The 16,242-nt window shown below is 43.0% G+C and overlaps 1 protein-coding gene across 2 annotated transcripts in view; it reads left to right on the forward strand.

The window, feature by feature from the left end:
* SERPINI1 (serpin family I member 1) overlaps positions 1 to 16,242 on the forward strand; it is a 61,493-nt gene that overhangs the window by 34,272 nt on the left and 10,979 nt on the right. For both annotated transcript variants that reach the window (XM_040428184.1, XM_040428185.1), the window contains exons 6-7: positions 3,935 to 4,032; positions 13,028 to 13,114. In XM_040428184.1, coding sequence (XP_040284118.1) covers positions 3,935 to 4,032; positions 13,028 to 13,114 — 185 coding nt within the window. The remainder of the gene's footprint in view (positions 1 to 3,934; positions 4,033 to 13,027; positions 13,115 to 16,242) is intronic.

Here is a 16,242-nt window from a genome sequence, read left to right on the forward strand (position 1 = left end):
ATAAACAGTTATAAATATTTATATCTAGTGACTGGAGGAGGCAGACTATGAAGTGCGGAATACAGATAATGTCCACCAGTCGTCTAATCCTTGTCTGCCAGACATTAAGAGAGAACCAATTTCTCCAAGTTCAGAATGACTATTTCTGCTGAATGTCTGGATTACAGTGAAAATTACTTGCCAATGTGGATTTTATAAATCGATTTTTATGACCCATTCATGTTCTGCACAATTAAAAAGGAGGGAAGAAGCATTTTTTCTGCTTGGTGCCTAAGGAAACCACTGACTCGGTACTGATCCATAGTTACTGTATGTTTGCTGTCAGGGTTCCAAAATGACAAGGGGCATTCAGACAAACGATAAGGCCTAATCAGTCCTCTAGGACCGCTCCGATACGTAGAATAAAAGGGCTTCACTGAGTGCTTCTACTCCTTTGTCACTTCCCACAGTGCCATCACCACTCTAGTACTGCGGTGCAGAACCATTGAAATCAGTGGGCTCTGTTGTAGTTAACCCACTGTCTAGGGGATTTTGCTTTACCAAGCTCCATGGCCCCATCATTCTAGATATCGGTGGGTGTCTCAGAGGTTGAATCTCGTCAAGCAGACATTGATGGTGTATGATATTGAAATACAGTGTTTCCCCGAAAATAAGACAGGGTCTTATATTATTTTTTTTCTTCGAAAAAAGGGTTATAGCTTATTTTGGCTCCATGAACATGCCAATTACAGAACAGTCCCTGGGCAGTGTTTATATTAAATATGACTATAACTCCCCTCATCCATAGGAATGCACCAATATACTGCAGTACATGGGTGTATTCCTATGGATGATGGGAGTTATAATCATATTTGCCACACATATTTTTCATTCTGGTACCATATATTGCCTGTGAGCTGTCCTTACCCAAGGGACCTAGGCAGCAATCTACGGTACCAGGGAGAGCAGATACGGCACGGGAGAGATGTAGGGAGCGCCTCCAGGCAGAGAGAAGGAGATCCTCCTTCATGTAAGCCCGCCCAACGTGAAAGTGAAGGGAAGCGCGGGCTGCCGGCATAATTTGGCATTTAGTGAAGCCGCCAGCCCGGCCGTCACGTGCTGCTTAGTGCCGCGATGTGTATGCGGGCTAGTGGCTTCACTGAAGGCTTATTCACTGAAGCCTGCGTGGCTCGCCTGCCCACAGTTTCATGGCAGCTCAGGAGCCATTAGTGAACGCTCCTGAGCTGCTGCAGCCCACACATTTACCCCACCTACCCTTTATATAACAAAAATATGGCTGTATCTAGGGCTTATTTTTGGAGTAAGGCTTATATTTTAAGCCTACTCCAAAAACCCTGCAAAATAGCGCTAGGGCTTATTATTGGGGTAGGGCTTATTTTCCCCACATACCCACAAGATCATTGTTGTTGTTTTTTTTTTCCCCACCGTGCTTTTTCACCATACTTTGGAGAAGTGGGTGCTTTGGCCACATCCTCAATTTCAAGACCCACACTTTTTAAACATTTATGACAATCTGTAGATATTCCATGCGTTTGTGAGATGAGAATAACCCTTTAATGAGCTGTGTATGGGGAATGCAGGGATGTGGCTTTCACTGTATGAGATGTTTTGGCTGTCATTCTACTTGCTCCCTGTACCAGACACAATTCTCCGAAAGCAAGTAGAAAGGATAAAACAACCAACTTTGCTGCTGCGCACTACACTCTTCACTTACTGGTGTCTTCTATCATCTATGTACATGTCAGGAGGTATATTTATAGTTTAACCAGTCCTGTCAGGGAGTGCAGTTGCCGGGTTTGGGTTGGCCCCAATGTTTCACTGGACACCGTCGAGGTGTCACCACATGTTGCTGATCTCAGGAAAGGATAGTAAGGTGTGGTGCAACCCAATAGAAAATAAGTCGAGAGAGTCAGGCTCTGCAGTAACCAGGGTGCTTCCTTTACAGGAGGAATTCGGGTGCAAAACAATACAGGCGAGGCATAGGGTTGGCTTCTCCAGTCCTGTCAGATGAAGGGTTTGATGCTGAGGAAAGGCTAGCTGTCCCTCTCACTCTCAGAAGGCTTGTACCCTGGCTAAAGACTGGAGGCCCAGGGTCTGTGGCAGAGTATCCCCGTCTCGGCGTCTTCTTCTGGTCACTCAGTAGTCTGGCAGAGTACCCCCCTCTAAGCACTAGTCCCTAACTGCAGCACACTGGGGGCTCTGACTGCTCTCCGTATATATCATTTCTAGCTAGACTGGAACCTTCTAGTGGGAGGGGTGGAGTGGAGAAGCTCGGCACAACAACTCCTGTCTCTCATAGACTTGCATTACAGTTGCAATGATGCCCATTGGCAATGACACAGCAGATTATTTTTGACAAGAACAGGTTTTCAAAAATGATAACATAGCTGCACCTGGCATTCAAAGGGTCACTCTGTCTGGTTTTGGTGGTAACCAATGTCTTGCTTTTCCCCTCCAAAACATCTTCATCAAACCTTATGGTAGCTGTGGAAACTTACCAGTCCAAAAAGTCTGTGTCCATTAACCCTTTCCACAGTGCTGTGCAACTGAACAGGGTGTATATCACACCAAACATATGAAATGCAGTTACACAGTGTTAAACAGTAGAAGTCATTGCAAGTTAACCCTTCAAAGTGAAATAAAGTAAGAAGTTTATAACTTTGCATAGGGGAAATGTCCGCAAATATCCAGACTTCAGAGTACCCCTGCTCCAGGGCACTACAGAAGGTGCTGATAGAATTCACTTCACTATGACCCTGATGACTCAATCAGCAGTGCTATGTGGCTGGAGTGTGTTTTGCCAATGTCCGGCACAGGGTGGCAAGCTGCTCCTCACATATTGACCTTTTGTTCGAACACTGTTGGTTATTATACTGTAGGCTGCAAATAAGTCTTTCAACAGAGTTCATGATCTTGTGAACCTACTAAAGTCATTTTGGAAACTGTAAAAATAAAAATGTCTTAATATAATCATTTCATTATTGGAAACTCTTCCTTGGAAGTGTATATTTAACTATCGGTGTGACTGCTAGGAGAATTCAGAATATTCCTATATGTAACTACCAATCCTTTAGAAAGGTTATGAAAAGGTAAATGTGTCCTGGAAGAGGCTGCTGTGTAAAACATGGGAGCTTTTCCTCCTTGTGTACAATATCTTCCGAAAGTATTACTGTGAACAGGGGCAGACTGGCCATCGACCCTACAGGTAAACTTCCCAGGGGGACGCCCAAGCGCTTCTCACCACCGCCAGCCATGGTAAGTAATGAACGGACACTCCCCTCCTGACAGCTGGAGTAGGAGGACAGAACATGGCGGATGGCTCTGGCCACCACAGAGGGGCAGTTTTTGGGGAGGTTTTTTGTGCTGTTGGGCAGTATTTTGTGATACTGTGGTATATGGCTCTGCTGGGGTGGTATAATGTACTGCAATGTGGTATTGGGCACCACCACACAATAGAGCCACTTTTATTTAATTTTTTTCCAGGACCACTTTAAGTTCCCAGTCCCCCCCCCTGACTGTGAACATGGGAAAAGTTGGGCTTTCATGGTCGTCACACCCTGAACATTTTGGATGGAGTGCCCAGCCTAGCAGATGTAAGGGAAAAGAAGGATTGGGCATGTTGGATTTCACGTGCTGGAGAGAACTTGCTTTCAACCCCCCCACTTCTTTACTTTCTGTACAGCGCACAATGCAGCGTAATAAAGCAAGTAAAATCTAACCGGGGGCTTGATGACAGGTCCACTCTGAAGAATAAATTGGACTTGTCATGTAATTCTTCTGGATTCAGGGTATATTGTGCAGATAAGATCATTCAGATCCCGTCAAGAGGTTCCATTGCATTCAATTTCCTGATGTTGTTCCAGTCATCTCTACCACTGTACAAAACCTTTTTATTTTGAAAAGCCACTTTAATCTGTAATAACCTGTTTTATAGGTTCAAAGTGGAAGAAACTGTTGATCTGAAGGATGTTTTGTCAAGGCTTGGCGTCGTCGAGATATTCAGTAGACAAGCTGATCTGTCTGCAATATCCGGTATGATACCACTGCAGTACTTGTAACTTCCAGTTTCCAGCTCCGGCTGTCAGCATTCTTTATTGCTGGGATTTATCTTTTTTATTTATTATATAGCACAGGCGGCCCATTAATAATGCATTGGGGTAATCCGCACACAGGCTTCTCGCTTCCCACATGTTGCAGAGAAGATTGTCTGAATATGCAATTAAAAGATTTCAGCTTTATGAATATAAGCAAGCAAAGCTGGTAAAATGAATTTGTGGTAATGTATCTTCTGCTTATAGAGAAAATGATACAGGCCCTACAGCAGGGGTGCGCAACCTTTTTTGGTCTGAGGGCCGCATTGTCACATCGCTCTATTTCAAGAGGCGGCAAATAAAGCCTATTACACAAGCCAATGCAAAGTGACTGGGGAGGAATGATCACCATCAGTCATTCCACCTTCATTTAGTTTTATATATATCGGTAGCACATCTGTGATTACACAGGGAGATGTGCTGCTGATAATTGTAAACCTTTCATCCTGGTAAAATATGCAAATCAGCCGACAAACGAGCGATTCCTTGTTTATCAACTGATCAGCGGCACAATTATACCGCCAGATCTAAGATATGAGCGCTCCTATGAACACTTTTTCCCCAGTAATTGTCCCGAATATTTTCCAGCAGCATGGCCCCTGAAACCGAAGAGTTATACTTACCTGCTTCCCGCCGCTCTGGTCCTCTGCACTGCCCCCGCTGCCTCCATCTTCCGGTCCTGGCGCTGTTTACACCTGTCAGTACATGGCCATGGTCACATGCACCTCTCCAGCCAATGACTGGCTTCAGTGGTGGCCACGAGCAGCATGTTACTGCTGACCATGCTGGGGACCGGAAGATGGGGGCAGCGCAGAAGACCGGAGCAGGTAAGTATGAACCTTTTGTTTCAGGGGCCATGCTGCAGGAACTGGTAAAAATAATTTCCTTCCTTGGCAACATTTCCTTCCATCCTGCCTCCCATTCATAAATCAGCGTTTTCCTTCACTGCGGAGAAAGGCACTCACTGGTTATTACCACCTCCTGCCCCCAGTTATAGGGCCCCTGTAATAACCAGTAAGCACTTTCCTTCACTGCAGAGGCCGGCGCTCACTGATTATTACCGCCTCCTGCCCCCAGTTATAGCGGCCCTGCAATAACCAGTAAGCACTTTAACTTACTAGTGGAGAAGGAGCTCATTGGTTAACCCTTTAATGACCACGCTTGAAAAGGCCTTAATGACCAGACACTTTTTTGTGATTTAGCACAAGTGGCTGTAACTATATTATTTGTTGAACTATCAAAATCATTTTTGCAACAATTTTTTACGTGACACATAGGGCTTTATAAATTATTTTTTTGTAGTTTTATTTGGGGGAAACTGTACAAAACATTTTTAAAAAGTGTTTTTTTTTTTTTTTTAAAACCATAGCTCCTTATTCTTTAAATATGCAAACGAACACCAAAATAAATTATTATAATTAGTTTCCTATTTTGTGTAGGCCATTTTGTTATATAATATGTATAGTTTCACGTAAATGGGGCGGTAATGGTGATGGTTTTGGTTGGTGTGGGTGTTATTTCTTTTATGAATGTTATTTTATTTTTTTCAATCTTTTTTTTTTTTAACTTAAAGAGGACCTTTCACTGGTTTAAAAACTAAAAACTAACTATATCAGTGGGCAGAGCGGCGTGCACTTACTAGTATGTTTGGGCGCCGCTCCGTTCGCCCGGTATAGGCTCCGGTGTCTGCAGCTCCCTCTGTTGTACTGGGCGGAGTTTTTGTATTGGGGTTGTCCCTTGCTGCAGCTCTGGCCAATCGTAGCGCACAGCTCATAGCCTGGGAGTCCCAGGCGAACGGAGCTGCGCCCAGACATACTAGTAAGTGCAGGGGGACCTCTGGGCTCCGCTCTGCCCACTGATATAGTTAGTTTTTAGTTTTTAAACTAGTGAAAGGTCCTCTTTAATTTTTTATATTTCTGCCACATAATATGTCCCCCAAGAGGTCATAAAAAGTCTGTTGGGGGACAATGAACACTATATTATTTTGCACTTTTTTATTTCTTATTTTATTTGTATTTTATTTTTTAAATATTTTTTTTCCACATACGGTAATATGTTCCCCAAATGGTCAAAAAAAGACTGTTGGGGGACAGTGAACACCTTTTATTTATTTTTATTTTTTTAGGGTATTTTTTTATAATCAATTTTTTTGCCACATAATTTTTTATTTTATTTGTATTTTATTTATTTTTATTCAGTTTAAAAAAACAACAACATTTTTTATATATTTTTTCACATAATTTGTCCCCAAGAGGTCACCGAAAGACCTTTTGGAGACAATGAGAGCCTTTTTTTTTTTTTTTTTTTTTTTTTTACTATTTCCACTGTAAATGGGGCATCCAAAGGATCCCCAGTTACAGGGGAAACCAGCCTCCTTTGGGAGTTTGTAGAAGGCAGAGCTGATCAGGGTTTCCTGACCCTGAAGCTCTACGCTCCTCTGCCCCAAGCCGCTCATCGCGTTGCTCATCTATCTGAGGAGAAGACAGAAGCGCTGATAAAGCGCTTCTGCCTTCTCCTCGGTTCCCTCACGATCACTTCCTTCCAGCGGGGAAACCGTCCTGCTACAGTGCAGGACCGCTCATTAGGGTATCGAGGTGGTGGTTGATATTTACCACGGGTGACCACGTCTCCGCTGGGTTAGTATATTGTGTAGCTCTCTTTATTTCTATTTTCTTTTGCTTACAGTAAAGTGTATTGTGCATTCAAATTGGTGGTTTTTATAGCCCTTGTTCTATATTATAGCTATTGGATTCCATTTATTGGAGGCTCATTTGAGCTTGTACTTTTGCATAGGGTAACCCTCGGCCACTACCTTTTTTTATTTCTTTAATATAGTTTTTAAATTGTGGATCTGTAGCTGCCTTTTCTGTATGTACTTTGTATTAATAAATAGATTTACTATCAGGGTGGATAAAAATCAATGATTTAAAAAAAAAAAAAAAAAAAAGCGGATTTTTTTGATTTAAATTGGATTTTTTTTTATTTAAATTGGATTTTGAGGAAAATACACTGCTCAAAAAAATAAAGGGAACACAAAAATAACACATCCTAGATCTGAATTAATTAAATATTCTTCTGAAATACTTTGTTCATTACATAGTTGAATGTGCTGACAACAAATTCACACAACAAAAAAAATATGGAAATCAAATTTTTTAACCCATGGAGGTCTGGATTTGGAGTCACCCTCAAAATTAAAGTGGAAAAACACACTACAGGCTGATCCAACTTTGATGTAATGTCCTTAAAACAAGTCAAAATGAGGCTCAGTAGTGTGTGTGACCTCCACGTGCCTGTATGACCTCCCTACAACGCCTGTGCATGCTCCTGATGAGGTGGCGGACGGTCTCCTGAGGGATCTCCTCCCAAACCTGGACTAAAGCATCTGCCAACTCCTGGACAGTCTGTGGTGCAAATGTGACGTTGGTGGATAGAGCGAGACGTGATGTCCCAGATGTGCTCAATTGGATTCAGGTCTGGGGAACGGGCGGGCCACTCCATAGCATCAATGCCTTCGTCTTGCAGGAACTGCTGACACACTCCAGCCACATGAGGTCTAGCATTGTCTTGCATTAGGAGGAACCCAGGGCCAACCGCACCAGCATATGGTCTCACAAGGGGTCTGAGGATCTCATCTCGGTACCTAATGGCAGTCAGGCTACCTCTGGCGAGCACATGGAGGGCTGTGCGGCCCTCCGAAGAAATGCCACCCCACACCATTACTGACCCAATGCCAAACCGGTCATGCTGGAGGATGTTGCAGGCAGCAGAACGTTCTCCACGGCGTCTCCAGACTCTGTCACATGTGCTCAGTGTGAACCTGCTTTCATCTGTGAAGAGCACAGGGCGCCAGTGGCGAATTTGCCAATCTTGGTGTTTTCTGGCAAATGCCAAACGTCCTGCACGGTGTTGGGCTGTAAGCACAACCCCCACCTGTGGACGTCGGGCCCTCATATCACCCTCATGGAGTCTGTTTCTGACCGTTTGAGCAGACACATGCACATTTGTGGCCTGCTGGAGGTCATTTTGCAGGGCTCTGGCAGTGCTCCTCCTGTTCCTCCTTGCACAAAGGCGGAGGTAGCAGTCCTGCTGCTGGGTTGTTGCCCTCCTACGGCCTCCTCCATGTCTCCTGATGTACTGGCCTGTCTCCTGGTAGCGCCTCCATGCTCTGGACACTACGCTGACAGACACAGCAAACCTTCTTGCCACAGCTCGCATTGATGTGCCATCCTGGATAAGCTGCACTACCTGAGCCACTTGTGTGGGTTGTAGACTCCGTCTCATGCTACCACCAGAGTGAAAGCACCGCCAGCATTCAAAAGTGACCAAAACATCAGCCAGGAAGCATAAGAACTGAGAAGTGGTCAGGTCACCACCTGCAGAACCACTCCTTTATTGGGGGTGTCTTGCTAATTGCCTATAATTTCCACCTGTTGTCTATCCCATTTGCACAACAGCATGAGAAATTGATTGTCACTCAGTGTTGCTTCCTAAGTGGACAGTTTGATTTCACAGAAGTGTGATTGACTTGAAGTTACATTGTGTTGTTTAAGTGTTCCCTTTATTTTTTTGAGCAGTGTATATTACCATCCAAAGGTTATTTCATTATGAAATAAAGATTACTTTTTTAATTATGTAGAATAAGGCTGTATATGTTAAATTTTTTGTTAAATTCCATTAATCCATTCACAATGTCATGCTCTTCCAGAGGTTTTTGTAAGATTACTGGGTAGTTTCTCTGCCTACAAGATATTATCACAGATGCTTGGTTTAATTTTGGAGTTCTCAAAACTGAATTTATAACATGAAAAGAGTTGAGAATATTATATATATATATATATATAGCAAAAAAACCACTGGCAGCACCACCCTGGATAGTGTGGAAAAATAGACGGGTGCAATGTCCAAGTATGGTAAAAGGTGCTTACCAACTTTAGAAGACAAAAAAATCGGACTGCACTCCAAGCATCTCTTCAAGAAAGTTTAGTTTTTATTCACCCATAAGGTGGCAAAGCGACGTTTCGGCTCAAGCATGCTTGAGCCGAAACGTCGCTTTGCCACCTTATGGGTGAATAAAAACTAAACTTTCTTGAAGAGATGCTTGGAGTGCAGTCCGATTTTTTTGTCTTCTATATATATATATATATATATATATATATATATATATATATATATATATAATAATATTGTCAATATCCAGTATCAGGGTCAAAACTTTAGTTCTGAGGAAGAGTAGTTAGCTATGACATGGGTATAGGGTTGTTGCGGGTATCGAAATTTCGATACCCAATCGATACTTTTGTCCCGGTATCGATACGATACCGGGATTTCCGTTTTTTCGATACTGGGCTGCGCTTCTGCGCAGTCTAGTATCTCTGAACATGAGCGCGCTGCTATCGGCGCGCTCATGTTCTCTCTCAGCAGCACGGGGAGAAGGAAGCTGTCCTCCCTCCCCCTGTGCTGCTGCCGCTGCCACCAATGAGAAGAGAGGGGCGGAGGAGGGGCGGCAATGAGAAGAGAGGGGCGGAGGAGGGGCGGCAATGAGAAGAGAGGGGGTGGAGGAGGGGCGGCAATGAGAAGAGAGGGGCGGAGGAGGGGCGGGCGCACTGCGCCACCAATGATAGGATTACTATCGGAGCGATGGGAGGAGACATCAGCTTCACTAGTGGGCGTTCCTTTTCCCTGCGCTGCGATTGGACAGCGCTACAGCCAGGGAGAAGGAACGCCCACTAGTGAAGCTGATGTCTCCTCCCATCGCTCCGATAGTAATCAGCAGCATGTGGAGCAGGAGAGGAGACAGTAATGGGGCACTGCGGGCGAACGGAGCGGCGCCCAGGACTAAATGGTGAGTGCTGAGACATCGCTGGGCGCCGCTCTGTGTGGCCTAATAGTGAAAGTCTGGACTCATATACAGTAGTCAGTCTTTAACACATACAGGAGGCGGGTGCCGGCAGCAGAATCGCATTGCCGGCACCCTGCCCCTGACAGGGAGCTGCGATCAGCGGCAGTTAACTGCCGCTGATCTGCTAGTACCCGCCTCCTGTATAAAGGGGTAAAATCATTGGTGGTGCAGTGTGCCCCCCCCCCCCCCCTCAATCCCCCCATCCCATTAAAATCATTGGTGGCACAGTGCGCCGGCCCCTCTCAACCCTCCAGTATTAAAATCATTGGTGGCAGTGGCCACAGGGACCTCTCCACTCCCCCTCATTGGTGGTGCAGTGGCAGCTTCTGATCGGAGCCCCAGCTGTGTAAGCCTGGGGCTCCGATCGGTTACCATGGCAGCCAAGAGGCTACAGAAGCCCTGGTTGCCATGGTAACATCCCTGATGCTGTGTGCACAAAGCACAGAGCAGCAGGGACAGTGTGGAGTCCTATTCACCCTGATAGAGATCTATCAGGGTGAATAGGAAAAGGGATGAAAGATCCCAGGTTCTAGCCCCTAAGGGGGGAAATAGTTATTAAATAAAAAGTTAAAAAAAAAAAAACACTAAAATATGAAGTATAAATCACCCCCCTTTTCCCAATTTCACATATAAAATATATAAATAAACATATTACATCGCCACGTCAGAAAAGTCCAAACTATTAAAATATTAAAAAAAAAATCTAGGTGGTGAATGCCGGAACAGAAAAAATAAAATAAAAACTGCGCGATTCGCCATTTTTAAAAATGAGGAATGCACGTGGCTTTTTTTGTTTATTTTTTTCGCGTGGTATCGAATGGTATCGAGTATCGCAATACTTTTTCATGGTATCGAAACCGAATCAAAAATTTGGTATCGCAACAACTCTACATGGGTATCCAGCAATCATCCATCTGTAATGCCAACTTCGAAGCCAAGGGGGAACCATTCAAGAAATATATGTTTGCTGAAGATATTTTAAAGAAAGTCACACCAGTGAACTGGTGGAAGTCACTTAAAGAGGACCTTTCACCCGAATAAAGTATGTAAACTGACTATACAGACGTGTAGAGCGGCGCCCAGGGATCCCCCTGCACTTACTATTATCCCCGGGCGCCGCTCCGTTCTCCGATTATAGCCTCCGGTATAGTCATAGTTAGGCTCCACCCAGGGGAACCTGCTGCGGTCTCCTTCTCCTATGCTGTAGCGCTGGCCAATCGCAGCGCTCAGCTCATAGCCAGGCTATGAGCTGAGTGCTGCGATTGGCCAGCGCTACAGCATAGGAGAAGGAGACCGCGGCAGGTTCCCCTGGGTGGAGCCTAACTATGACTATACCGGAGGCTATAATCGGAGAACGGAGCGGCGCCCGGGGATAATAGTAAGTGCAGGGGGATCCCTGGGCGCCGCTCTCCATGTCTGTATAGTCAGTTTAGAGGTTTTATTCTGGTGAAAGGTGCTCTTTAAGCTTTTCTTGTGTAGGCTGGGCTGACAGTCTAAGTTTCTTAAAATATATATTTTTTCTTTAGCCAAATTAGTTAACAAACATGGATGTTTAAGCAAATAACATGCTGTAATGTTATTGTTTCAGTTGAATAAATCCTATTTAAATTGTTATTATTAAGGTAATGATTATTTTTCTCCTTCCTAAGTACAACAGAAAAATTGTCCAAATATGAATCTTTATGTAAAAAACCATGATTTAAATCAAGCCTTACTGACTAGTGATTTAAATCGTGATTTAAATCGGTTTGATTAAAATCAAATCCACCCTGTTTACTATAAGTTCATAATTCACCTTTTATTTTATTTTTTATTTTTTTTGGGCCACTCATTTTTTTCACTTTATGTTGTTGATTTGTCTAGTAGGCTAAGGTACTTGGCCATTTTAGAGTGGCTGTGGGAAGAAAATGAAAAATTAGATAGTTTGTATTCTGGTTTCATGATATTAAGGATAGGTCATCAGTGTCATGAAACTGGGCAACCCCTTTAAAAGAATGTTCTTAAATACTGGCCTAATGTTTAAATCGTGTTTTAATATATATATTTCTTAGAATATTATTTTTATTAATTTTTTTCCATTTTAATATGTAGATAATCCTGCATTTTTTGCTATGGACACTAGGTCTAATAGATCATGATTTCCTCTTTTGTATAGGTAACTTCAGTAGCTATCTCCTTAGCAAGCAGAATTTCAATGGCAAATAACACCTCTATGTAGATAATACAGGTTCCACTATTCACAATAGGTGGACATCACAGCTTATCTTCTCTCTCCTGACCACTGCACAGGTCACAGAGCATGCCTACAAAAATCTCTCATAGAAGTCAATGAGATCCCCTCCTATCCATGTGTCTATGGCCCACGTAGCTCCTCTTAAAGGACAGGAAGTCTTAACATATTTTAGACCTAGTGGCCAGTGTGAAAACCCGCACGCTTTTGTGATTTTTTTCCTAATGTACAACACAGAAAATATAAAAAAGAATTCACCAAAAATGTTAAAAACTAACTTAAATGTAATTTAAAAATGGGTCAATTTCTGAGGACACATTCCCTGTAAAAAGGTGTTGGCATCCCTAAACAGTTACCTGCATGCTGTTACTCTCGTTCATTCACTAAAAGATGGAGTAATGACTGTTGGCTGATAATGGCTGACTTCTTTTCAGATAATGAGATTCATTTTTAGCAGAAAAGTTGTTGAAACTTTTCTGTTTCTTTTTTTTAACAATATATGAACACAAAGAGGCACAAATACAATTCATACTAAATCTGATGACTACAGCCATTCTGCGGTGCTTTCTGTGTGTTTTGCTGTGGAGGAAATAAGCCGGGAGCCATGAAATGGTAGTGAGCGCTTCCAGCAGGGCGTGGGAGTGTTTGCCTGGAGTTATACACCATTATTTATTGCCAGAAACAGATGTACCTCTTCCATTTATCTTCCCCATGGTAGTTTCTCTCGTTTCTGTTCTTTGTCCATACACAAAATCAGATCTGAATGCAACTATTAATTCTCTAACCAATCTGTATTGTTTTCAGACAACAAGGATCTTTACGTTGATAAAGCCGTTCACAAGTCTTATCTTGAGATTAACGAGGAGGGATCTGAAGCCGCTGCTGCCTCTGGTATAGTATAACATCATGGTGATAATTACCTGGAATGATATTTTTAATAGTATACTCTACTCGTGGTTATATTGTACAGTACTGTGCAGTTAGCGTTTCATGTTCATTCCGAATGAAGTGGGATTAAATCCATGGAGAATATATTTATGTGATTACCTTTTGTAATGCATTTTTTTTTTTTGGGCTCTGCAATGTGAACATTGTGATGTTTGCCCACAGCATTTTATATGATTTCCTATAACAGCCAAGCAGTTTTGCAGACTTAAAAAAGTACTAAACACATAATGCACAAACATAAAGAATTATCCAAGCACTTTTTTCCTTCATCTCCTCCTGTTTCGGGGCCCTATTTTGTTTAATATTAAAGTTAAATCTGAGAAATATATTGAGAAATCTATTCTGTGCCCCAGGAGATTCGCTATGCTAATGCTCCTCCTAATCCTGTGTCTGACTGTAAGACAAGTCCCTGCTGTGTCCTATCTGCAGTAGGACAAAAATATTTAACTCCGCCCCCTCTGTTCTTCTGTTGACGTTGGAGCAGATCAGCAAAAGTTTGATCCCTTTGTTCACAGCAGGATTCCTACATGACTGTGTCAAGTTCCTGCAGAAAATGAGGGCAACTATATTTCTTGTTTATTTTTTCATCTTCATTAAGCCATATAAGCTTTTTTATTTATGGTTTACATCAAAAGAATCTCGCAAAGATTTTCACTTACAGTCAAATATCCTAAATGGGATCTAGGGTGATTGTGTATTTAGGCCTTTATTATCTTACTCTTTTTCCCTTTCCACTATGTTTAGAGAGTCTCATGGTGCAATTGCTCCCTTACTAAGTCTCCTAACAGAAAACCATATAATAAAAATATATTCCTGTTCCTGACCAAAACAGACCAAGAAGGTCCAAAAGTTCACAGCTGACATCCATTTTTGCTAGGTGCCATGCCGGCGGTCTGTGCTGACTGCTGCACTGCTTCCCTCTGCGGGCACGGATGCTGTGCTACTCACTGCCACCTTCATGTTGTGTTCCACTGTGCTGCCGGCATCGCTCTTGGCCGCTGGCGTTCTGCTTTATGATGCAGGCTGTGCCTTCATGTGTTTCTGAGGCCTCCTGGCCTGTTCTTTAGTGCACGTGCACACTGGCTCTTGGCTTCGTAAAGGGCCTGCGCAAACAACCAAGAAGTTCTCTAGCCAATAGCTGGATGTTCCATGTTATATAAAGCAAGCTCCCTTAGGGTGGGTGCCTAGTTCCTAGTCCGCCAGTGAAGGTGTTTTGTTATCTTGTAGTCTAATCGTGTACTGAACCCCTTGCCTGTCTGATTATTCTGACTATTCGCTGCCCGCCTTGACCTTAGCTCGTGATCCGTCATCACCCATTGATGTCTGCCCCGACCTGTTCTACAGATTTGCCCCCTGCTCTCACCGTGGTTAGTTTCCTGACAACAAGTTTTGCCTGAACCCTTGGTGTACCACACGTGTGTCACTGGCCCCCGTGGGTTAGCTGTCATCTACACCAGGACTACTCCAGGAGGTAGTGGCCTGGTTGGTCATGTGCAGCAAAGTCCAGATCCCTCTATTGGGGTAAAGGGTGAAAACCAGGGGACTTAAGATTTGGCCAAAGTCAAACTGGTTAGTTGGCACAGTCGGTCCACACTTGCTGCCGTTACACTAGGCAGTAATCCCAGCTGCTACTGTCCTGGATAAATTGACATCTCAACTGAATATTTCTTCTAGTGTAAACATACACGTATTTACTAGCCTCTCACTATATCAGCAAATAATTTCCACAGTGGTGCATCGGCCTTCCCACCCTCAACCTGGAGAAGGTTAGACTAAACTCAAAACAGATACCCCAAAAGGCAACAAGAGCATAATATTTTTTAAGTCCGTACCTCAAGATGCATTTATGACCTACTTAATATTTCCTCTGGTCAGGGATGGCAGTTAGGACCTTTCACAACTCCAGACTCCCTTTCTATTCCTCTAATCCACTATTACCAATATCACTATATTAATGGTTTCAAATAGTTTCAGGGAACACAAATAATATATTTATTTAACCTTATTGCTCAGTGGCCTAGGAAATTGTGTACCCACCTCTCCGGCATTACATCTGTAAAGAGGTACAATAAAATATTGAGCACTATATCAACTACAGTGATCCATCAAGATACAATGGCCTCAGGATATAATATTTTCAACATACAGTGTCCTTTTCTGACCCATTATAAGTTGAAACTAGACTCGCCCTACAATGCCTCAGACTCAGGTCCAACCAATGAAGGCCACTTCTCTGGTAAAATAGATGTATTAGTTGTCATTTTGCAGCTCTTCCTGACTGTTAAGCCTCATGCAGACGTCCGTGTAACACGGTCCGTGAGATTCCGGACTGGCATTGCAAGAGCGCACAGCGTCATAGCAACCAATGACGCCGTGCACTCCTGCAATGCCAGTCCGGTATCTCACGGACCGTGTTCCACGGACGTCTGCATGAGGCTTCATATGTAAGGACTTGTTTTATGTTTTAGTTAATCTGCTTCTTTTTATTAAATCTATATTTTCTCTTATCTTGGATAACTTTTTGGGTCTTTGGAACCAATTACTCAGGTTACAATGGTTTCAATATACAATGGTCGTCCTGGAACAAATTAATATTGTAACTTGAGGGGCCACTCTATTGAGCACTTGTTGTAGAGCTTGTGGCTAGCCATTGATTGAAATACACAGTTGTATTCTTAAATATCAGCCTTAATTGTTTATGGTATGGTATATACTGCCATATGTGCAGTGGTAAGTATATTTCGTGAGGCAAAAAGATGCAGTGGCTAGATTTATGAAGGTCATGCTTTGTACATGCTGAGTACATAGCGATCTGTGTGTAGTTCACAGAATACCAATTAAAGTCTGAGGCTCTAACTGTAATGCTTGCTCCTATCTTTTGTATTTTAGAGCTTTTCTATGGCAGCATGTAATCTTGTATTTCCCTGTTTTTCTAAATAAAAAAATTCAGCCAAAGATCTATGTAAGATTATATTTGTGTATATAAAGGGAATGTTCAGTTTTCGGCAGATGTGCCTTTGACATCTTTTGGTACTTTCTAAATCTCCAACATGCATTAAACCAACTGTCCA

This window comes from Bufo bufo, chromosome 4, assembly GCF_905171765.1.
Source record: "Bufo bufo chromosome 4, aBufBuf1.1, whole genome shotgun sequence".
Taxonomy (NCBI): domain Eukaryota; kingdom Metazoa; phylum Chordata; class Amphibia; order Anura; family Bufonidae; genus Bufo; species Bufo bufo.